At 37.5% G+C, this 24,384-nt stretch overlaps 1 protein-coding gene across 1 annotated transcript in view; it reads left to right on the forward strand.

The window, feature by feature from the left end:
* Positions 1-232: 232 nt before the first annotated feature.
* stard9 (StAR-related lipid transfer (START) domain containing 9) overlaps positions 233-24,384 on the forward strand; it is a 45,237-nt gene continuing 21,085 nt past the window's right edge. Inside the window, exons 1-8 of the mRNA XM_084097779.1 lie at positions 233-510; positions 4,678-4,747; positions 9,667-9,795; positions 19,953-20,069; positions 20,153-20,185; positions 21,561-21,619; positions 21,751-21,863; positions 23,473-23,615. Coding sequence (XP_083953905.1) covers positions 464-510; positions 4,678-4,747; positions 9,667-9,795; positions 19,953-20,069; positions 20,153-20,185; positions 21,561-21,619; positions 21,751-21,863; positions 23,473-23,615 — 711 coding nt within the window. The 5' untranslated portion in view covers positions 233-463. The remainder of the gene's footprint in view (positions 511-4,677; positions 4,748-9,666; positions 9,796-19,952; positions 20,070-20,152; positions 20,186-21,560; positions 21,620-21,750; positions 21,864-23,472; positions 23,616-24,384) is intronic.

The raw sequence follows: 24,384 nt of genomic DNA on the forward strand, positions 1-24,384 counted from the left end.
TTTGTCTTGCCCTAGTTTCCTACTATGGCGATGGCTGAGCTCATTAATGTTAAAGTCCTACTGAACGAGCGTCCAGTAACAAATCATTATGAATGTTTAGAAGCCACGCCTTATGCAAAGTAAGCTTACTCGTTCAGCAAATCAGAAAGTACTATTGAACTAACGTCACGTTGCACTCTGAATATTCATGAGCAGAGCCTTCGCTATAGTAGGATTCGTAATCTCCCCTCCTGAAGAGTCGGCAGGAAGTTTTAGCGCAGTTCAACTGCGGCCACGGCTTCATAATGTGCTCTGTGATTGTCTAGACTCTAGACGATATCAATAACATGACCCGAAAAACGTGCATTCGGTTTCATCACTCTGCTCGGGATAATTCTATGCTGTTGAGACATTTAATAAATGGACTCTAACGGACAGCTGAACTTTAATTCATCGTTTCCCTCCTCCGCCTGGTGTCAAACGAATGGCAAACGTGAAAGTCGCGATTCGAGTCCGTCCGCTGAACTCCAGGTACGACCAGCTTTCATGGATCTTATATGCAATTGATTGTAAAAGTGTATGACAAGAACTGCTGAATGATGTCCTATGAAGTACATAAACAGCCTTGAGTTGTTGTACTGTTGCTATGTCTGGGAATAGACCTGCGCTGACAGCCAACTTAAACAAATAAGCTGCCATTCAAAAAAACTATTGCTTGATGTTTGCATGTAGCTACATCTCTTTATGTTATGTATATAATGTATAAGTAAGTAGTTTTAACATGCATCAATTTAGAGATTAAAAAAACTAAATCAAAGCCTATTCAAAAACCTGTATAAGCAGTGCATAAATGGAGATAATGTATCAGCAGTGCATGTTAAGTTTGAGATTAAGAACAATGTGTTTTGCTTTTTGTGCACAATACATTTACTATAATCTCCAAAATCTCATTAAATCCCCTTAAAACCCCTCCCCCAAAAGTTTATCTGGTACTGTATGATTTTAAGATCTTGCTTTTATCAGTTTCACAAAATTGCATTACAAATGTTATGCATGCTGTGTTAGTAAAAATCCAAAGCATGTGTTTTGCTTTAACTTTTTAAAAAGGGGGGTTTTCAAACAGAGTTTGCCCCATGAGAGCCCATTGCCCCACCCTCCAGCATTAGCCAAATTACTACAGTATGTGGGTGCTGGACAGGGGGGTAAAGAAACTCCTCCCAGATTTAGACACAAAGATGTGTGCGTGTGTTTGGCCGTTTCTGCTAGCCTTGACATTTAAAGAGTCTCCCTGAAGCGTGCATCACAAAGGATGACTTCATGGCTTTCCAACACTGTTGTGCTAATGAAGATGGCCTTTTAATAGGCAGCCGTTGGTTTTTATGAGCATGCGCATAATACATATTTGACTCTTTGCACTTTTTTGCATTTGTCAAATGCTTGAAATACAACTTCTTTTAGCCTTCTTTTTGAGTTTAGCTATTCAGCTGGAAACAAACTAATACTCATTCCTGGAGATGGCAGGAGTTGTGTTGGAATTGCACAGAAATCCAAGTTTGTAAACATGCTTTCCTCATAACGAGAGTTATTTTTTCTTTCCACTGATTATGTTATAAAATGCACCATTTCTAGGCAGAAGCATGCACACACACACAATGACAGGCGAGGTAGGTTGTGGTTGTGGACAGGGCCTTCATTCATCATTGGCAGAGTGAAACAGACCCATGTACTACACAAGCTAAGAGCTTCATAACAAGCTCCCAGCCTTAGGTGGATGAGTCCATTGCTTAAAGGGATAGTTCACCCAAAAATGAAAACTGTCGTCATTGACTCGCCCTCATATTGTTCCAAACCTGTATGAGTTTCTTTCTTCTGTTGAACACAAAAGAAGATATTTTAAAGAATGTTGGTAACCAGACAGTTGACAGTACTAGCCATTGACTTTCATTGTATTTTTCCCCCATATTTTTTCCCCTGTATGATTTTTTAAGTGTCTGGGACATGGCTTTTAACGATGAGCCTTTTGTATTTGCAATCAGGCTCTCAAAGTATTTTAAAATTCGGATTTAGATTTAAGACGATATATTAGACTGCCAATATATCGGTTATCGGCTTTCAGATATAAAGAATTATCGGTTATCGGTATTGGCCAAAATGTTCATATCGGCGCAACACTAATAATAATTGTAAATAATAATTTATTAAATATTATTTCAATTTTTTATGCATTTAGAAGACGCTTTTATCCAAAGCAGCTTACATTGCATTCACGGGTGTACATTTTTTTTCAGTTCCCTGTGAAGCAAACCCATGATGAACATGGTGTTTCTAGCGCCACGCTCTACTGTTTGAGCCATTATTAAGTATTTTGTGTTTTGAATATCTCGTTTGTCATTTAATGTTTGATGATTTCAATTTATATACAGTCTTTTTCATGTTTTGTGGTTCCATAAAAACATCAACAACAAACAGGTTGTTCCACCCCAAACTGAGCCAGACATTGACGTTGGCAGTGTTTTGAAAGTGCCACAGAGTCACACTGTGAAAGTCCACATACAAGTGACTTGCTAATAGTTGTGTGTGTGTGTTTGCACATTGAGCTGGATTGGAAGAAAACATATTTTTTAACATTGAAAAATGACACGCTTTAGGATGCAGTGTAGATGACAAGGCCTTCCCCAGCCTGCTCACGTTGTCAGACTTCAGGTTTGTACACAGCCATGCTCCTACACTGGATTTCATTCTCTTGCATCAGTTTATCTGGAACCCGATACTGGAGAGATTGAACAGCTGTCCTCGTTGCTCTCTCACACACTGACACACATATCCTGCACGCTCACGCACACACCTGCTTCATCTCAGCTGTGCGGCTCATGGAGGAGTTTTCAGCGCTCTGTTTTCATTTAAAGCTGACCTTCTCTGTGCAGGCGAATCCTGCAGACCCCTGGCCTCTCACTCTGCTGCCCTGTCTGAATATGATCACAGCCAAATAAACATGCCTCTGCGGGTTTTAGAAAGCTCAATGTTAACCTGGAGTCATTGAAACCATGCAATATAAAAACAGAAAAGTTACATATAAATTAAGTCTGTTATCTTGGAGAAAAAAAAATGATATGCAGAAACGAATCTTGCCGCATGACACATGATTCATTTTCGGGATTCTTTGAGTAGAAAGTTTAAAAGAACAGCATTTATTTGAAATAGAAATATTTTTGTAACATTGTTTAATGTCTTTATTGTCACTTGATCAATTTAATCAGTCCATTGTAAATAAATTGATTTTTTAAATCGTACATACAGCAAACTTTTGAATAATAGTGTAAAAAACCAGAAGAATTCTATGTGGGCTATTTTGCCTGCATATTCCAAATATCTGGTTCATTTTTGATATTTTTAATGGCCTTACATTCTACACTTTCACACCGTGTTCTAACCAGACGTGACACAGTGACATTCGATTAAAGGTATCTATTCATAATCAAAGTTTTTGTCCCAACCAGCCGCAACGGCAATACTCAACAATCCCATTTTAGAAACGTTTTCTATTTTTCGGCAACGTTGCAGCAGGAACAACACAAAGTATGACAATATTAATGTCAGGTACTGTTAATGTTGGTCATTCCTGGGATTCTGTGCCCTTTGTGTCCCCAGTAAAGATCATGATCTTACTGCCTTATAACATTGAACAATATCAATTTTAAACCTGTCTTTCTAAGCATATTGACATTAATACTTTTGTTATACAGCATTTTGAACCATATATTCACTATTTCACTATCTTCCCAAGAAAAATGTGAAATGGTGTGTTTGTGAGAAAGTACAATTTATACACAATATTTATATTTTCTGATAATTTATTAACTGATGTGCTTTTAAATGGATTAAGGTACATGAGTTGTTTAATGTACACAGTGCCCAATGCCCATGCATTAGAATCATAAGTATTTGATACAGTTGTTCATTTGATCTTCCATTTCATTTATTTTGTTTAATAAATGGTAACATTTATTTACCCGAGTTTGACAAAAAAACATGTTTTCAAATGTTTTACATCACCCTATCATGACTGAACAATTTATTTACATAATTTTTATTTTTTAAACTATGTTTGATTTTCTACATTTTATGATATTGAATACCAGGAATGATCCACATGCTTTATTTAATGTTAAAAGCATCTAATGTTAGTTTTAATATCATTTTGCATGCCCTTTATAGCCATACTGCATCAATGGATAATTCACCTCAGATCTTGAAAATAAATAAAAGGAAACAAGAATGTTCAAACTGTCAACTCAGTGTGAACAAACAAGTGTATTCTGTGACAAAGATTGTTTCAGTCACACAGTATGTATTTTTTAATAATGTCAAAATGGTGTAATAGTTATGAATTTGATATTTCATTGCAACTGTAGTGTGTTTGCAGAGAGACTCCGCCCACACGCTCTTCTGATTGGCTGTGATTTTGATTGGTTTTGTCGCCGCGTTGCGTCTGGTTTGCTTGTCACTGGAATCTCATCGCATTGCGTCTTGTTGGGATATGGTGTCACCTTGATCTTTTAGCGTGTTTCAACAGTGATCATTTATTAATAAGGAACTAGTCTATAAAAATAATGAATATGCTTGTATTGTAAATGTTTACTTAGCAGTGCTCTCTGCTCTGTACAGTGTCTTGAATATCAATTTGTTTTTGTTCTGCAGGGAGAGTCTGGATGGAGGACGGTTAGCTGTACAAGTGGAGGACAAAGTAGTGAGGGTCCGAAATGTGAAGGTAAATTCATGTTTGTTTTTTTAATTAAATGTTATTTTCAATAATTATTGAGCCTTATTTATGAAAGATTTACACTTCAGTTTAAAAGTGTATGGTGTCAGAAAGTACCTGCTTTTATAAAACACAGAAATACCACAGTTGTTGACATTCATTTACATTAACATTTATTCATTTAGCAGATCCTTTAATCCAAATGAGGAATACATGAAGCGATCTTAAAGAGGCAATACACGTGATAATCATAGATATGTATACATAGATGCCTCATTTGCGGCTGTTTATTTGGGCCGCGATACTCAAGTCATCTGCCATCTTGGAATGGTTAAAGCCGAGAGTGAGTTGACTGAGTCTGCAACCGTAGTTAGACGCATGTATGATTATCTATATCTGATACAGTATATTCAATTCGTACGAATTCTACGAGGTGGCTAATACGAATTAGATTTTTGCTAAATCGTACATATTTTACGAATTGCCCAATTCGTATGAATTCATACGAATGACCTACACCTGACCCCGCCCCTAAACCTACCCATCACGTGGGTTTAGACAAATCGTACAAATTTGTACGAGTGAGGTCGTACGAATTCGTACGAATTAGCCACCTTTTTATCACTCGTACGAATTTGCTGCTCACGAATTTCAAACTTCTTTTTACCCCTAGCGAAGAACGAAAAAGAACTTCGCCGTGAGTATATCAGGGCCAGCAAGACAAATGCGTTAGCTAACATAACATTAAAAAGATACCATAGTTTAAAAACCTGTAATGAGTTAATACATATAAAAACACAAACCAACACATTCTCACCTGTGAAAGGTTATCCCATTTCTTCAGGGCAGTTTTACAACCAGAAGCTATGCAATGTTGCGGCATCATTGATTCTTACTGTGAGTGACGACACTTTGACCATTCCAAGATGGCGGGCGCTCCCGTGTTTAGAGCGGAATGTGGCATCTACGTATATCTATGATGAGAAGTGTCGAATAGTACAAGCTAGAACATGGAGGGATTAATGAATAGTGAAAGCATAGAAGAAGAGTTTGTTGTAAGAGGAGTCAGTGTCAGGATTAGACAGCTATTTGCAGTATCTCAGTGACAGGAAGTTTATAGTGAAAATTATTCTCTTCCTGCTGGATTACTCAGTTGTTTATTTATGCATGTATGAACTGAGTAAACATATTCGAATAGCAGCACCATGCAATTATCGCTTTCCTCTTGGAATCCCCAAATGCCTAAACAAGCAGCACTCTTGCCTCACACTTTCTAATGTCATTCCACACCTCATTCTTCACTAAAGAGCTTCAAAACCTGATCGGTGGGATGACTTTTAAGATGGACTGCTTCTAGACCAAATAGTGATAACTACAGGCCAAAATATAAAAAAATAAATGTACACTATTGTTCTAAAGTTTGCGGTCAGTTAGATGTATACATAATTCTTTTTTCTAAAGAAATAAACACTTTTATTCAGCAAGGGTGCATTAAAATTAAATAATGTTTTTTTAATTTTTATTTTTATTTTCTACACCTCAAAGAATCTTGAAAAAATGTATGATGGTTTCCACAAAAATATTATGCTGCACTACTGTTTTCAACAGTGATATGAAGAAATGTTTCTTGAGCAACAAATCAGTATATTATAATGATTTGTGAAGGATCATGTGACCCTGAAGACTGAAAATTTCAGTCTTGCATCACAGGAATATATTTTTTTAATATTTTCAAATAGAAAATTTCACAATAATACTGTTTAATTGTATTTGTGATCAAATAAAAGATCTTGCTGAGTATAAGACACTTCTTTCAATAACATTAAAAACATCTTACCGACCACAAACTTTTGAATGGTAGTGTATGTAATTAGAAAAAATAGACATTTTATTTAAATTGATTCAAATTTAAATAAGTATGTGTGTCTAAATGTTAAGACTAATGCATAGCCTACATTCTTCCTCCTGAAGCAGTAAATACTCCCTTGCATTCAGTTCATGATTGATGGATTAATGAAATAGCAGGAGCCACATCTGGTCACCTGCTGTGAGCACGAGAGCAAGACAAAGACTTGCTTTCCACTAGTTATTTAAGGAAAGTAGGACAGTTTTCAAGGGAAAAGATGGGCTGACATAAACAAACAAAAGACAGGTGTGGAAAGCTGACAGGAAGACTTCATACAGAAATTAAGAGGCACACAAATTGACATAATATTATTTGTTCATGCTGCACACTTTCCCGGGTCCCGGGGCAGAAGGCAGTCACATTGATGAATGCCTTGAGCCCAATGTGTGTCAATCGACAGAACCTCATTTAAATTGTTAACATTTGAATGAGAATACAGAGGTCCAAGGAAATATGAAAGATCAGATGCATTATTATCCTCATCTATTGTTCAGTAAAAAGTTAGGATCTGGTTTTATATCAAACAGTTTTGGTGACCACTGACTTCCATTGTATAGAAGCCAGCAAACTTCTGTATTTTATACCACAGTAAAATTACGGTAAAACGAACTATATCAGTTTTAAGCATACTGTCAAATAAAGTACAGCATTATACTGTTATTTTTATTAGTATTATTATTTAATTTTACTGTTATATATTCAACAACACAAGTTATTGGTTCACATCAACAGCTTTATTCAGGTTTTATCTTTTACATTTCATCGCTGAACTTTAATAAAATATACAGAATTACCAGCATATTAACCACATTTACAAAATACAATTACAGCCATACCAGTAAAATCACAGTAACACATTGTGCCAGTGGAAATTATAAGTTACTTAATTAGTAGAAGTATACAACACTAACAAGCAAATGCATATCATCTTAAAACATTTTAAACCACATGCTTTAAAGGAAAATGTCTTCTTTATCGTGATGACTCTTCCTGCCTGTCTCACAATGGTTCAGCCGGTCTGCCAGTGACGTTGTGGGAAGAAAATGCTAGTTAGCATGGAGTAAACTTATGTTTCGTATTGTTTCAGGATACCAGGCCTATTGGAGCATGACAATATAATCAGATCTGATTTTGATTATTATTATTGAGCCTAAATATAACAGTGCTGAGTGCAGTGTTAGGGCTCATTAGTGTAGCTGTGGGCCATATTGTGAGGTCATTAAGTCAGCTGCGGGATTGCCATTTTGTGAATAATTACACACCAGAGCCGCAAAAGTAACGTCGTCGTGGTGATAGGCTGGCAATGCCCGGACATGTTTCTGCACACTATGCAGTGAAGATCTGTTTGACTGGGCGAATAAACTGCTGAGGTTTATGTGGTATTTGTTTTCTGAGATCTGGGTAATAACTTGATGCTGACAGTCAGGTCATGCTCAGATGCTTAAGTCATTTGTCCCCCAGCCTAACTACTTCCTAATTGTTGTCTTTGAGTGCGCTGAAGAGTATCCCAGGCGTAGGCTGTAGGCACACAGCCTTGCTTCTTGGCATCAGTGTGCTGTAATATTATTATTAGTAGAAAAATTGAACACATAAAGGGCTTGTCTCCTAGTAACCGATTAAATGGACTAAACAGACTTTCAATGGAAAAATCACTTTTCTCAATGGAGTATAATGTAGTTTGTGGCAGCACTTAATCAGAAGCAAATCATAATGAAGAGTTATCAGCTGTTATGAGTGTTGTTGTATTTGAAAACGCTATAATAGAAAACTTGGCTGGCTGGATAACGAACAGTGTGTGAAACCTCTTCAATCATTTTAACAGAAAACATGATATCACTGGCGCCAGTGACTATATCTGATGTAATATGATTTATGTTTTAGTGAAGTTGTTAAATATCACTACTGCTCATTCTTAGGGATTTCAATAAACCACTAACCCTGAGTATTACACTTTACCATGTACCTTAAATTGCATGGCTTGTTGAGGAGAGTTAGCAACTGCATAGCAATGCCATAAAAACACTCTTAAAACCCTAGCGACTGCATAACACCTCTCCGGCAACCACCCAGGGGTGCATTTTCTCAGAACCATCGTCAGCCAGCTATGTTCGCAATTTCCATTGATATAAACATTGTTTACCGAAACTAGTTCCAACAAACATTCGCAAACAGCATCGCAGTTGTGTTCTGAACTACAGCTCTCGACCTGTGGTTAGAAGCATCGTTTCTTGTCAGTATAACGTGGAGTTAAATATATAATTGAGCAAAATAAGCAAGCTATCATGTAGTACAATCTATATCTTACATCCAATCATCATGTGTATATATACATGTACAAATATAATTTAATGCCTTTTAAGAAATGAAAGGTTTTTTTAAAGGTAGGGTAGGCAATTTTCTGAGTGGCTAGCAATAGTGATCCCACCCTCCCTTCAGAGCGTCTCCAAAGCCACGCTTCCTTCAAAACACATGAACGCACAGCAGGGAGCAAACAAAAGCGTCAATAGAGACGGCATTTAACTACCTCATGTCTCAAAGCACATAACATTACAATAATGAACATAAACAACTTAAAGAGCACTGACCTGTACCACCTGACTGCTGCAGATTCATTTCGGCGTTAATAGTGTTGCCATTGAATCAATCGGTTAAAAAAAAGCCAAAAAAACAGAAATCATTATTTACAGCAATAATCTGACATAAATTCAATCTCTAACCGAAGTATTAGCAGAAGTTTTTACTCCACCATCTGCATGGCATCAGCATCATATATGTTGAACCAATATGGTTTGACTTTGAACGTTGGATGTGCAACAAAATTACTACAGTTTTGGGAAACAGTCATTACTAGCTAGTTCGTTTCTCCAATGACGCATTGTAATATGACATCAGTGTACAGGAAACACACCCCAGAACAGCATTGTGGCCGGGAGGAAGCACCGCTCTTCAGAAAATGTACAAATCTAGTTTATTCTGCTAACCACCTCCCGTTTATCACTCTTTTTTTCCCCCCTTTATATAGTTGGAGGGGCGTTTGGACGGGCGATCGGAGGGACTGGCTGACTCCAGGGAGAAGTTGATGGAGTTTGGGTTTGATTACTGCTACTGGTCTGTGGATCCAGCGGCTCCCAACTATGCGTCACAAGAGGAGGTGGGCTTCCACTCTCATGACTGTTTACTGCATCTGTGCTGATGTTGATGACACGCTGATGAGATTGTGTATGTCCTGTGTCGGGGCTAGTGCATGAGAACCAGAGGACTAATCAAAACAAAAAAAGCGTGCAAGCATAATCAAAAAACTTGACCCACAGGGAAAAGATCTGAGGATATATTATCCTTCTGCAGAATCAAAACACTGCTTAGAAGATGTTACATCATCTCGGTGAAGGGAGTCTTCACCTCCCTACTTAATCTGAGATTTAGTTCATTTTAACTTGTATGTGGGTGTGCTGTTGGCTGGACGAAACATATACAAGTGCGCACATGTTATGAATACCTAATCAATACCTCATATGAATTGAGGCGATTTTAATACATTGAATATTTGTACTTTGTACATTGCATTATGAAGTATTTGAAAACATTTGTGTGTGTGAAATAGACCTTGCGTAACTGGAATTCTTTGTGTTCACATGCTTACTTTACTTAATTTAAAGGCTCATTCATACCAAGAACAATACCTATAAATGGATGATATTGCACACTGCAGTTATGTCGTCAGGCGCTTTAAATACGCAAGCGCTTTAAAGTCGGGTGGATTCTGATTGGCTAAAAAATTATCGTTCTAAAAGTGATTTCAATGATATTATTCCTCTGTGTCGTTATCATTATAGTTGTGGTGTGGACTTCCCTATTCTCATAGAATTAGAACGACTATTAAAACTTTATAGTTATCGTTCTTGGTGTGAACAGGCCTTAACTCAATAAACCTTTTATTTGATTCACAAGTGGAAGTGACAAACTGACAGCCAATCAGAACATATTTGATGTTTAATATACAGCTGTGTGGGATATTGAAACAATGAGATATCAGCAAAAACTTCAGACCAACAAAAAGCATGGATCTCATATATGCAGTACTCACAGTTAACCAAGTTTACTGTTAAACAAGTGAACTTTATCTTTCCTTTGTCCTTTTGAGAGATAGACCGAGAGAGGCAGTGAATCGTCTCCTCAGTCCCGCCCTGGTGTTCCCTTCAGAGTGTCTTTGTCCGCACTGTATGAAAGAATGAGCTGTGATGGCCCACGTACAGAGGATGACCTTGTCTGCACAACACTTTTCTTTCTCCTCACTCGCTTCCTCTCTTTCAATTTTGCCCAGTCAGAGCTTTACGGCAGAGGCCTGGAGCTTGCATTCCTGAGGCGGCCTGCAGCAGGGTCTGCTCCGGAAGAGAGAAACTGACCTCTTTTTGGAGTCCTGTGGGAGGGTGTCCATCTGAAGCAAAAAAATAAATAAATCCAGACAATCTCATCATCATGTGTGCTCAGTGATCAGCTCACAGTCTGTGAGCTTGCGTCGTGCTGTGACCACTTAAAGGTAGAGTAGGCAATTTTCGGAGAGGCTAGCAATACCGAGCTAGCTTTGAAAGCATAGGATCCCACCCTCCCTTCAGAGCGTCTCCTTCAAAGCACATGAACGCACAACAGGGAGCAAACAAAAGCGTCACGTGAGATGGCAATAAACTACCTCATGTCTCAAAGCACAGAACATGCATGAAACACATTGATGACATGTGATGTCTGTGCGAGCAGAATGTGCAGAGGTATAAAAATACATATGTTAAGAGGCAGGTAGGACATCGGACCGAATGCAGTGATTAGACGAACATTTTATGGTCCTACGCCTCCCACAGTCGATATAAATACATATAAAAACATTTAGACTTAACTTAGTGATTGCTATCAGGATGTGAAGAGACTTTCAACCAGCTTAACAAAAAATGTTTCTAGTACAAATCACCTAATCTGCCTGTTTACACTAAACATGTCAAATCAAAAATTCTAAATCTATATTTGTACTGTTGTCAAGTCAAGTCAAGTCACCTTTATTTATATAACGCTTTTTACAATACAGATTGCATCAAAGCAGCTTCACAGTGATAACATGAAAATAATACAACAAAGTTTGTTTCTAGAAGAAAATTGCGTCATCGTCCACCTTAAATAAGGCAGATCAATAATTTTGTTGAATATTAAATGTCCCCAACTAAGCAAGCCAAAAGCCAAGGCAAAAAAAAGGTTGTCAAAAGCAGTGCAAGCGTGTGGAGTATTTCAGAAATGGAACGGGGCGTCAATTTACTGTAGGTGTTTCAATGGACTGCATCCAGTGTAGACAGTATTGCTTATTTTAATGGGTTCATTTTGATTCTTGTGTCCAGTCAGTGTAGACACTGAGTTCAAATTTGGCCCTATTTACTTTTTTTTTAAGTCAGCATGAAACTGAAGTTGTGATAGTCTTTTCTTCCCTATTGTGTTGTATATCCCAAGTGAAACTGTAGGTTGAGAATTGATTTGTCCATCGAAAATGTATTGGATTGTTGGATTGTTGTGGTTTGCTATTGCTGTGATCTCATGTGAGTGACAGGTTGTTCCACCCTCATGCCGGTAAACACTTCATCAGAGAAGCACAGATTTTTCTAATTGTGCATACTCTGTACACTCAGCTCTCAGATACGGCTTTAACTAATCAGTTTGTCGACAAGGTGGCAACACTGGCCAAAGTCATTGTCACATTGACACAGTCAAAAAAGAAACAGACAGAATAACAAAATACACGTAAGTCTAGTTTAAATGAGTACAAAGACATTTTTATTGCTCATAACTTCTGGAAAGACACAGTATACTTCGAAAGACTACGCGTTCAGCTGTACGCATACGCTAAGTACGCGTCAAAACTGAAGTTTACTTTGGGCTTTAGAGCACATTACTAGCCTTGTGGTGAACAATTTATCCATGCAAGTTAATTTTAACTCTCTCTCTGTTAAAAAAAGCTTTGTCTTTGTAATCTTTAATCAAATCTGAAAATTTGCTTCCCCTCCGGGATGATGTTTCTTCTCTGGTGACGTCAGTTTGACTGCTCTGACAAACATCCTTAAACCATTTTCCTCCAACCACCAGTTTACTGCGAGCTAAAGTCATTTCAAGCAGACTTTAATTTTTCTTAATCAAGTTAAGAGCTTATGCCAAGTTACCACAGTTTTACTATAGTAACAATAACTGAAGTCACTGTGGGATTTTGAATGAAAATTTGGTTAGCATGTAAATCTTTCCAAGGGTAAGTCTGACCACATCACAGCCAGTATAAATGCATTTCTCTGTTCACTACTTTTTTTTATTATTATTTAAATATTCACTTAATAAAGTCAGTAAATGCCGTCTTCATTTCAGATTGCACACATTGCTGGCATCATGAATTATTCCGTCTAATTTAGTTTAAAAGAGTCTCATGAAGTCTCACGTTACTCTTTAATTGGAACTTTCCGTGAAGTGCTGTTCTCTAAGGCTGCAAGCAACAAAATGAGACTGGAGTCTGTCCTTCCTGTGGGGTCTCCAGAGACGCCTCAGTGGAGGGGAAACCAGCCCTGCTCCTTCTCTCCGACTTCTCCCCTATTTCTTCCCTTTAGGATCCAGCTGCCCCTCCCTGCCCCCTTCTATCTGTGCATGTGGGAAGATACTGGCCTATGTGTTTGTTTTAGTGGCTAAAAGATTGGTGGTTGTCTTTGGCGGAGCATGTTTATCTGTATATTTCCATGTGTGAAGAGAAAATGGAGCACAGAGGGCTGAGAGGAGGACAGAGAAGAGGATCAGGCCTTGGAGCAGAATAGATAAAGATGAGAAATGGAAGCCAGCTGTTGTGAGGGCAAGGTTGCATCACATCCTGAATTCATTAAACAGCATCTTAACCATCTTTAAAGCTTTGGAGTATAACCCACACTTTTGTTACATCATAAACATAATCATTTGTGAGTGAATCATTCTTTTGAGTTGGTTCTTTTTAATGAGTCAGTTGAACAGATTCACAAATCAGTCAATAATGAATCACTCTTAAAGCGGTTTTAAAAATCCAGTAATCACAAATTACTGGACAGATCATGGAAATTCATCCGACAGATAACGACAGATCATTTCTTCCATATTGAAGAAAAAATGTAGGGGACTTGGTTCAGTTCATCAGTTGTTGATTGGATGGAGACAGGTCTGAATCCAAGCTTGCAGTCCATTGTAAGAAAGGGGCATGGTTTATGCGGACAAAAGGATCGGAGAAGTCCGACATGAACAAATACAATTAAAAAAAAAAATGCCTGGATAAATTGATCACAATAAGATCAATAATATACATTTAGTACATAAACAGGGTAAATTTCTGTTTTGCAGACTTCAATCAAAATGTGTCCAGACTAAAAGTAAAAAGTAAAGAAAAAAGATGTTTTTCATAATATGTGCCATTTAAATCTATTCTATTTTAGTTTCAATTTATTTGATTTTCTCAGGTTAATTTTCAAAGCTTCAAATAATGATTTTATTGGAGAGGATTGAGATGACACAGACATAAATAAATTATGAGTGTAAAGTATAAGGTGAAGCGCACTGGGGTCACTTTAGCTGCAGCCCCTCTCTCGCCAACAGCACAGCTGCTTTAGTAAATCATTTTACACATACAGATTGCACTAGGAAGACGTCATTGGTCCAGAGCTGGAGCACAATGCTGGTTTTCTTTTCCAAGTGAAGTCAGCTTTGTGGGGTTTTTTTTTTTTTTCACCCTCCCTCTTTATCACTCTCTCTCGAGTCTCTCCCCTCCCTCTTTTCCTTTTCGATACAGTGCACGACTTTATTATGCTCTTGGTATTTCTGGGTTTCTGTGTGAGTGGCATGAACAAAATTTGCACAAAACATCTTTACACACAGTCTTACCACGTACGTCAACTATCTAATTTTTTCAGTGACGCACAAATGAAAATGTTTCTTTACAAAGAAATTCTTTGATTTATACTTTTATTCAGCAAGGACGCATTAAATTGATTTAACGCATTTACAATGTTACAAAAGATTTCTTTCAAATAAATGTTGTTCTTTTGAACTTTCTATTCATTAAAGAATCCTGAAAAAATTGTAAGCAGCATAACCATTTGTTCAACATTAATAATAAGTAGAATTGTTTCTTGAGCACCAAATCAGCATATCAGAATGATTTCTGAAGGATCACGTGACACTGAAGACTGGAGTAATGATGATGAAAATTCAGCTTTGCAATCACAGGAAGAAATTACATTTTAAAATATATTCGGATAGAAAACAACTGTTTTTTACTGTGTTTTGATCAAATAAATGCAGCCTTGGTGAGCATAAGATAATTATTTTTTAAAAACCTAAAACATTTTGCAGACCCCAAGCTTTTGAACGGTAGTGTATGTACCTCTCCATAACTGTAGCATGGACTTTAAATCACGCTGCTGGCTGTGGAAGTCATTTACCCTCATAAGAACAGCTGCGATGGGAAGAACCTTTATTTGAATGGGAGTAGAAAAACTCCATTGGTTTTGGGTCTTTTTCTTCAATCCTTTAGTTTAGTTTTTGCTCCATTCGGCTAATTGCATCACCAGTTGGTGTCTTGGCGTTCCTGTTTGAAACTCAAGTCCAATCTCTCTCTCTCTCTCTCTCTCTCTCTCTCTCTCTCTCTCTCTCTCTCTCTCTCTCTCTCTCTCTCTCGCGCTCTCTCTCTCGCGCTCTCTCTCTCGCGCTCTCTCTCTCTCATTCTTTAGCTCTTTCTGTGGGCCGTCTCTGTGTAGCCCTCAGAATCCCCTGACCTCCTTCCCTCCCCTTGCAAATTTGACCCACATAATGTCTGTGAAAGTATGACAATCGTGTAGCAAGTTGAACCCCTGCCAATCAGCTCCGTGTCATTCTCTCTCCCCCACAGCTTTCCCTACAGTCGCATGCAGCTATAAACAGGATCTCAGTCATTCCATGAAAATATCTCAGTCAGAACAAGTCTAGTTGTTGTTATTCCCAGGTTTGTGAATACAACATTTGGATTTTGAGACAAAATCTCAAAATCGAGTGAGACAAGTGACAAAAATTACTTTCTCTTTTTTGCATGGAACACAAAAAAAGATGTTTAGCACAATGTCCAAGCTGTTCTTTTTCCATAAAATAACAGTCAATCATTTACAGTTGTGGTCAACACTCTCTTTCATCTTGCATTAGTTTTTTTGCAGTGATGATTTTGTATTTGACATTTTTAATATTTATTACTTATATGTTACATACACTACCGTTCAAAAGTTAAGTACAGTTTTTAAATGTTTTTTAAAAGAAGACTCTTATGCTCACCAAGGCTGCATTTATTTGATCAAAAATACAGTAAAACAGTAATATTGTGAAATATTATTATTATTATTATTATTATAATAATTTAAATGGTTTTCTGTCCGAATATATTTTAAAATCAAATTTATTCATGTGATGGCTGAATAAAACTGAGAAGTCCCTTCAATGTAAACCATGTGTTTCAGTATTTTTGTCCCAGTGCTCTGTATAAAAGCGGGACTGACGTATTGGTCTGTGGTCTGGGACGGCCCTTGCCTTGGATGAGCTCCAGTTGGCACTCCCATGAGATATCACAAGAAACAAGGAGTTTTTGAGAGGTGGCTATTAAGAAAGCCACATTAAAGAGCCTCTCCTCACTGTAGCGCTCCACACTCTGATTACAGGCCTTAGGATTTTAAAAGTGGGTGTATTATGAACTAACAGCTTTTTAACGGAGTGGATTATTCGTCCTTTAGCCTCCTTTTTAGAGTCTTTCACCGAGGCCTTTAAACTCTTTCACTGAGAAGCCAAGACTGATCCCATGATGGTGGAGTTTGTTATTGAAAGACGTCATCTCCCATAATTTAGACTGCCTGACACTTCCTTTCCACTGCCCCACTTTTGGATTTGCCCCTCCCAGACTGAGCATCTCCTCAAAGGGGTCTTTGGGATCACATGTTGCCTAAAGCACTGACCTTCTGGACAACTTCCTGTCCTGAATCAACTCTAAATTCAGCTTTCCTCTAGCATTGTGACCAGAAGTACATTTGTTTTTGTTTGTGGTATGAGGAGGAAAAAGGAGGAAAGCAAACATCAGATGCTTTTGTCCAAGGTTTCCTATGTCTGTACACATGCGCACATTCATAATTGCATGTACACATAATCTTAGAGGGGGATTTAATTCTATTTTGGCCAAAGTATTATTATTATTATTATTCATAGGATTAATAATATTAATTGTCATTGTATTTTTTGTGTATTAATGTTTACACAGTGAAACCGGTTAACATGAGCTGCCTTTTTTGCAGTCTATCAAATAAACTGAAAATATTAAGTTTGGTTTGTCAAAGTAAACTTCTTTGTCATGACACACATTATGTTTCTGAATTTTGTCATAATTGATCATCTCCATTTTCTCATGCCTGTTTGTGCATGTTTAATTGTGGGACCATCTCTAAAGAATCTACACTTACATTTTTTACTTTTGAATTGTTTTTAAATTAGGAGCATAAGTGAGCAAGTTTTGCTTTTAGTGTAGTCAGACAAATGACATCTGTGTTCGAAATCGCCCCCTGCACCATTAAATAGGGCACTATTTGAGGGTACAGCCATTTGTAGTAATATCCGAAACCATAGTGGATGTTATTGAGTGCACTCATTAAAATCCCATAATACACCGCAATAATGTGTACAACTGATGTGCACTCAACGGCTAGAGAATACCCATAATTCTCTGTGAGGGTCACGCCGAATGAATTCCCGCATTGTAAGGTTTATACATGCTATTTTCTGTGACAGTGTACAAGATAAATTGGTTATACTTTATTTTATGGTGACGTAGTTACATTGTACTTGCTCAAATAAGTACTGAGTAATATTAATTAACTACATGTAGTTACTATAGATTTACGGTTAGGGTTTGGTTTAGGGTTAGTTACTTGTAATTATGCATAACATCCTGTTATTACTATGTAGTAACGTGTAACTATGTCACCTTAAATAAAGTGTTACCGATAAATCTTTTCATTACTACTGGAATTACCAGTTTGCAAAGTTTCAAATGATTATTAAAAAACAAGCAAAAACAATGAAAAAGCGGCAGTCCTTACATCGCATTCCGTGTCCGAATTCACTCACTCCTTCAAGTGGACTATATTAGTGGAATAATGTAGGGCCGATATCGAACACAGCCCATGTCATGTGTCAGTTCACTACTTTAAGCCATAAACACTAATATAATGCTGTTTAAGAACTTGTTTGAGACTTGAGAGTGGTTTTGGCTAAAGTCCAGTAGTGACAGAGAGAGCAAATTAAAAGAGAGTGCTGTGACATTGAAAAGCATCTAACATGAGCTGAGTTCAGTGGAGAGTGAGTTAAGATGGACTTGTCTAACGAGCTCCCTCACTGATTCTTTCAAGCTGAAGAATGGAACTCAGGATAATTAGAGTAAGTCAGACAGAAGCGGCTGCTAGATCCACTCTCCCTGCAGACAGCATCCCAATTAGCCTTCATTCACACCCTACACAGAGACCGGCCTGGCCCCAGGACTCTTCTCATCTCTGCCAAATACATACCTGGGTTACAATACCCTGAGAGAGTCTCTTGTTTTGCTGACTCACTGGGTTTTCAGTGGACGTGAAGGTCAATTACTTTCTCTCTCTCTCTCCCACACCTGTAGTACACAAAGAAAGATGTATTTTATGTGTTTAGTTTTGTAATCCTTTTCAAAGTTCATGAAGATAGACAAGGGTGTATGAAAAACAAACGTTTGTGGTGATTTTGTTCTTTTCGGCTCACTGGATGGTGCTTTATTCGCAAATGTTTTGTGTGATATTCCAATTTTGCGCACAAGTTACATTCACAACTTTGGATGGAAATATAGCTACTGTGTCAGTATATGTTAGAGGTACAAAACAGATTTTAGTAGCAGAAAAAGGGCTGAATTAATTTGTTTTTTTCTGTAAAAATGGCAGTTTTACAGTGTACAATCCCTCTTAAATTACTCATACTATACATAATGGGGGTTGTTGATATGGTGTGCTTTTTTAACATGTCAGACTGGCATGTGTCAGTGTCTTATGAAGTGTAACATAAACACAGGGTAAATGCCAGCGTAGTGCTGAGATGGACAACATGCTGTCAAGGAGATTTCGTTTAGACACAGGAGTTCAATGAATTCTGAAGAAAAACAAACTGAAGGAAGAGAAAGAGGAAAATAGAGCAGTCCAAGTGGGGCTGGTGATAGAGGAGTAGGTCTCTGTGTTTTCATTTCTCCTCTCCTTACAGTTAAAAAGGCCAAAGCTTGATCTCCACTCGCTCTGAGGGTCTCAAGCAAACACAGATGCAGCACATTCTCTTCACTCTAAACATACACAAACATACGCAGGCAACCTTCAAAGACCAGGTTGGCTCTCTCTCTCAAACAAACATGGATCAACAATAACGCTCTCACAACAAACTCATTCAAAGTATACAGAACAAGAATTTCAACACCTTGAGATTGTGGTAGATTTTTCCCTAAACTAACTATCTGGGGCGTCTCCAAATCGACACCCAATCGATCTTAATATCTGTGGCATCTCCAAATCGACACCAATACCTTTATCTTGGGGCATCTACAAATCGACACCCAATTCCTTAAACTGGGGCGTCTACTTATCGACACCCAATACCTTTATACTCTAGCTCTTGCGTCTTCAGTCGACAACTGGCCGAGTTCTAACTAACTTGCTTCCCTAAACTAGCTTCCTGCGCAGGAATAAATCGACAAACAGACCTGCAAATGTCCTTTAAATGCTTTAATCACGGCCAGGAGATCTTCCCGAGCAGTTCTCAGGGAATCTCTCCCAAGAAGCAAGACCGGAGGATCTCGGAGGATTTCACCGAAAAACACATATACCACAGTTTTTATAGAATCGAGAAAACAAATAAGACTAACATGTCACCTTCAATATGATTGGTTCAAAAGCCCCAACCCTTTTCCTCTGTCACTGGCACAAGCAAACTCTGATCTTAATGATGACTTCATTGTTAATCACAAGATTCTAACAGACTGTCTAGTTTCATTTCCCCTTTCTGTATTTATACACATAGACACATACAGTCAGTCACAAGTTTTTCCCCAAGAGTTTTGACACATTAAAAGCATATGAATGTTGTTCCTGCAAGAAAAACAAATGTTAGTTGATTAATTATAGTTGATTAATTAAAATCCATCACAAGATCCAGGCAGGTTTTGCACTAACCTAACAAAATTTGTCTAAAAAAGTGTGTCGTCTCTAGGTGTTTCAGGACCTGGGTGTGTGTGTCCTGTCTGGGGCTTCAGAGGGGTATAACGTGTGTCTGTTTGCGTACGGACAGACGGGCTCAGGGAAAACGTACACCATGATGGGTACTCCGGTGAGTAACAGCACTAGCATGAGATGAAGTCATTGATGAAGCTTTATTTCAACCTAAATATTATGTTGTCTTCATCTTTGTAGGACTCCATTGGGCTGACACCAAGGATCTGTCAAGTAAGATGCACACTAGTAATGTTTTGAAATTTTAAAAAGTTAATTAAATGTCCTAATTTAACTAAGGTCCTAAACCTAACCAAAACCTAAGCCAAAACCTAGTCCGGGCTTAATCTAAGCCCTGTCTCTGAAACAAGGCCATCATTTCTTTCATCTTCAAAATACAGTTGAATATATTTCTGTCCCTCCATTGAAAGTCTATGCAACCAAAGTTGATACTTGAAAAAGTTGTAATTTTTGTCATTTGTAATATTTGCGGAGGTTGTCTGTGATCTTAATCCCGTGCAAATTGGCCATGTCTGTAATTTGTAAAGTAAAAATTCCCCCGCAAATGACCTACCATATTTCGGCGAACACCAAGGTCCTGTGATAATATTAGTCCAGTGCGAATCGGCATCTCTGTGATTTGGCAGGTTCGTATAGAATTTTTTCAAGGTTTTTGTTTCCTGTGCGCCTTTTTATCCATCTTTCGCGAAGAATGGCGGCTGCGTTGGAGAGTTTTGATAGTAATTTGGGTGCTGGGTAATATCGCTATACCTACACCACAACTATACAATTTGCAGAAAGATAAGGCTGAAAATCATCAGAAGAGCGAAAACAAAAAGAATGTTTAGATGGAGATGGATGACATGTATAACAGCATGCGGTAAGGAACATTATTCTGTTTATGATATATCATACAGCTAGACCTATAACGACAAGACATTTCCAAGCAATAGCCTATTGACATCATATCCGGGAGATAAGTCAGTAAATTCAAGTAAAATCACAGGCTTCGCTTATCCTGTGCGAATGCGCCACACTAAATTCAGATGTGGGTGGGTAATTTCTAAATCACACGAGGTCCCCAGATAATACTAATCCAGTGTGAATGGGGCTAAAGACATTGGAAAAGTAATCCATATAAATCAACCTGTTTTAAGCATGTCTTTTGAAGTAATGGACTATTTAAATAGAAAATGGAAGATCAAATGAGCTTTCTTGACACACATGCATCAAGCAAGTACCGTTGAGCTTCTGTTAACCATATTTGATGTGCTCTGTGTGTGTTGAACAATGATCATAAAAAACAATTGTAAACAGAAGACTTGGATTAAACAACTCAGTTCAGATGAATTACTTTTATGATGTCTTTATGAACTTTTTGAAGCCTCAATTTTTTCTTTTGTGGATTTTCAGTGAAGCGCTGAAAAAATTCTCAGTTATAAAATAAATATGTCTGCATTTGTGTTCTGAAGATGAACGAAAATCTTTTATTGGGTGAACTATCCCTTTAATAATGACATTTATTTACCAGCACTGCCACTTTACATTATCCATGGCGTTATCTTTGAAAGTTTTCTTACAAAACAAGCCTTTTTTATCGTTTATTAAGGGTCTATTTAGGTCTGAAGTTGACTCTTCTGATGGACAGAGCTGTAGAGTTGAAATAAGGTGAGAGGAAAACCCTTGGATTCTTTTCCTTTGACACTTTCGCAACAGTACCAACAAACATATGCTGAGAATGAAGCAAGAAAAATGCCTGTAAGTGAAAGCAAATCACAACCTTATGTTTTCCCTCTCAGTTTTTTAGAGATTTATAATGAGCGTGTCCGCGATCTGCTGAGAGGTGCGGAGCAGAAGAAGCCAGCACCCCTGAGGGTTCGAGAGCACCCAGAGAAGGGGCCCTACGTGCAGGGTGAGTGTTCACACAGCAAACTTTAAATGGCTTTCAAGCTGATTTGTTGTAGAAAGAACAAAACTGGTAAAGTAAGTCTGGTGAATCTCCTCAAACAAAGTCAAAATATCTCTTGTAACCTACACTTATGAAAACAAGAGGAAAGCGCTCACTTTGTTATAACGTTTAATTAATGGTTGTATATTTTTATTAAAGAAGTAATTGTGTACATAAGTTATTCGTTCCTGATTGTTTGCATTTGTAACTCAGGGTGTGTTCACACTTGGCAGGTTTGGTTCGATTAAAACGAACTCTGGTGCGATTGCTCTGTCATGGCGGTTCATGTAAATAAGAATGAATGCTGCCATCCAAACCCTGGTGCACACCAAACAAGCGGACTGAGATGGTGAAAACAGTGGGTCCAAACAATCGCTAGTGCGGTTCAACCGAAATATGAATGCAACACAGACCAAAGACATAACTAACCAAAAACAGGACGTAATGTCAGAAGATGGGGCCCTTAAAAAGGACAGAATGCTGAAGCATACCTGTTTTTTCTCATCATAGTCACGGTGTTGCCCATCACAGTTCGGTACAGGCATCAGAAACACTGTCTCCTTGCATCAGATCTTTATTTGTGCGCTATGGAAGACTCCTTTACACATTTTATAAACTTTTCACGAGTTCTCAGCTGGTCAAAATACCATCATACGTACGCACATACAAGCCTAGAACACAGCATTGTTTTGGATGTTCAAGTTAAGTTCCGTCACAAAATAAAACTTTTTTTTTTTTTTTTCTTTAGGTTCAGTCTTAAAATGACAGTGTGAACGCTAAACGAACCAGGACTAAATGTATTGTTTTCTTTTTTTAGTCCAGACCAAAAGAACCAAGAGAACCGAACCACAAGTGTGAACATAACCTCAGTTCCCACCACAGCTTGTGTTGAGAGTAGCCAACTTGTAGGCTTTGCTCTCTCTCTCTTCCTTCTTGTCCAACATCCAGTCATTGTGTGTATTAGGAGAAAGCCCAGTGCAGCAAAGGAAGTGACCTCACTTCAATGTGGCTGCTGGGAGCTGAGTAGAAAGGCATTGTGTATTGACCAGATGTCTTTCTCAAACATGTAAACACAGTAACTCCAAAAAGTATTTGGACAATAATGGATACTTGAAAAGGTTGAATTTTCCTAGCGTTAAATAACAAAATACATACCTTTTCTCATAACTGTTCTGTTTTTTCAATTATTTTGAACTGTTTTGCTAATTCCCGACAGATTAACATCCAGTTGGACAACCAAAACTATATTATAATATGTATATATTATACATATATTACAATTTAAAACCTAACAAATGAAAATATAATGTAAATGTTTTGCTTAAAAAGTTGTGGTCACTGTACGCACATGCACATTTAAACTGAGGCTAAACTCAGACCAAATTACACCATAAAAGACCAATTAGTAAATGTTTTAGCACCGCAGTCCATATTAAAAGAGGATTTTGCATCATTCTCTTCCTGATTTTGTTCCTTTTACAGTAATCTGAGTGTCATTCTCAGGCAGGAAGAGAGTATCTGTGACTCAAATTGTGGAAAGGATGATGATGATGCTATTATGTGTTTATCATAGGTCTTTCTCAGCATGTAGTGACCGACTACAAGCAAGCAGTGGATCTGCTTGAGGAGGGCATCGCTAACCGCATCACAGCCGCTACACACGTTCATGACGCTAGCAGTCGATCTCATGCCATCTTTACTATTCAATACACACAGGTTTGAATCTCTGATCATGTCAATAGCATCTGAAGAAGCTCTAAATGGCTGCAAGTCACACTGGATGTTTTCTTGCTTCATCATCCAAGTGTCAAAAAATATAATTAAATTACCTCTACATTACCATTCATATGTTTCGGGACAGTACGCTAATACTTTTTAATACTTTTAATATACAGCAAGGATGCATTAAATTGGTCAAATTATTTCTGGTCCTAATAAAAATTTAACATAGAATTGAAAAGAGTTGAACTTTCTATTTATCTGCAAAGAATCCTGAAAAAAATGTATCACGGTTTCCAGAAGAATATTAAGTAGTACAACTGTTTTCAACATTAATAATAATAATAAGAAATGTTTTTTAGCACCAGATCAGCATATTAGAATGATTTCTTCAGGATCATGTGACACTGAAGACTGAAGTAATGATGCTGAAAATTCAGCTTTGCATCACAGAAATAAATGACATTTTACAATACATTCAAATAGAAAATAGTTCATTTAAATTTTAATAATATTTCACAATATTACTGTTTTTCCTGTAGTTTGATCAAATAAATGCAGCCTTGCTGAGGACAAGAGACTCCTTTCAGAAACATAAAATATCTTACCGACCCCAAGCTTTTGAATGGGACGCTGTAAAAATTATTTTTAGAAGTTGTAAATAAAACAAAAATTGATGGAGTATGTTTTACAAAAAAAAAAAATACTATTATAATTTTTCTAAATAAAAATGTAATGTTTAATTCAGTGTATTACTTGCAGTATC

The sequence above is a fragment of the Abramis brama genome (assembly GCF_963993115.1).
Source record: "Abramis brama genome assembly, chromosome: 21".
Classification (NCBI taxonomy): Eukaryota; Metazoa; Chordata; class Actinopteri; order Cypriniformes; family Leuciscidae; genus Abramis; species Abramis brama.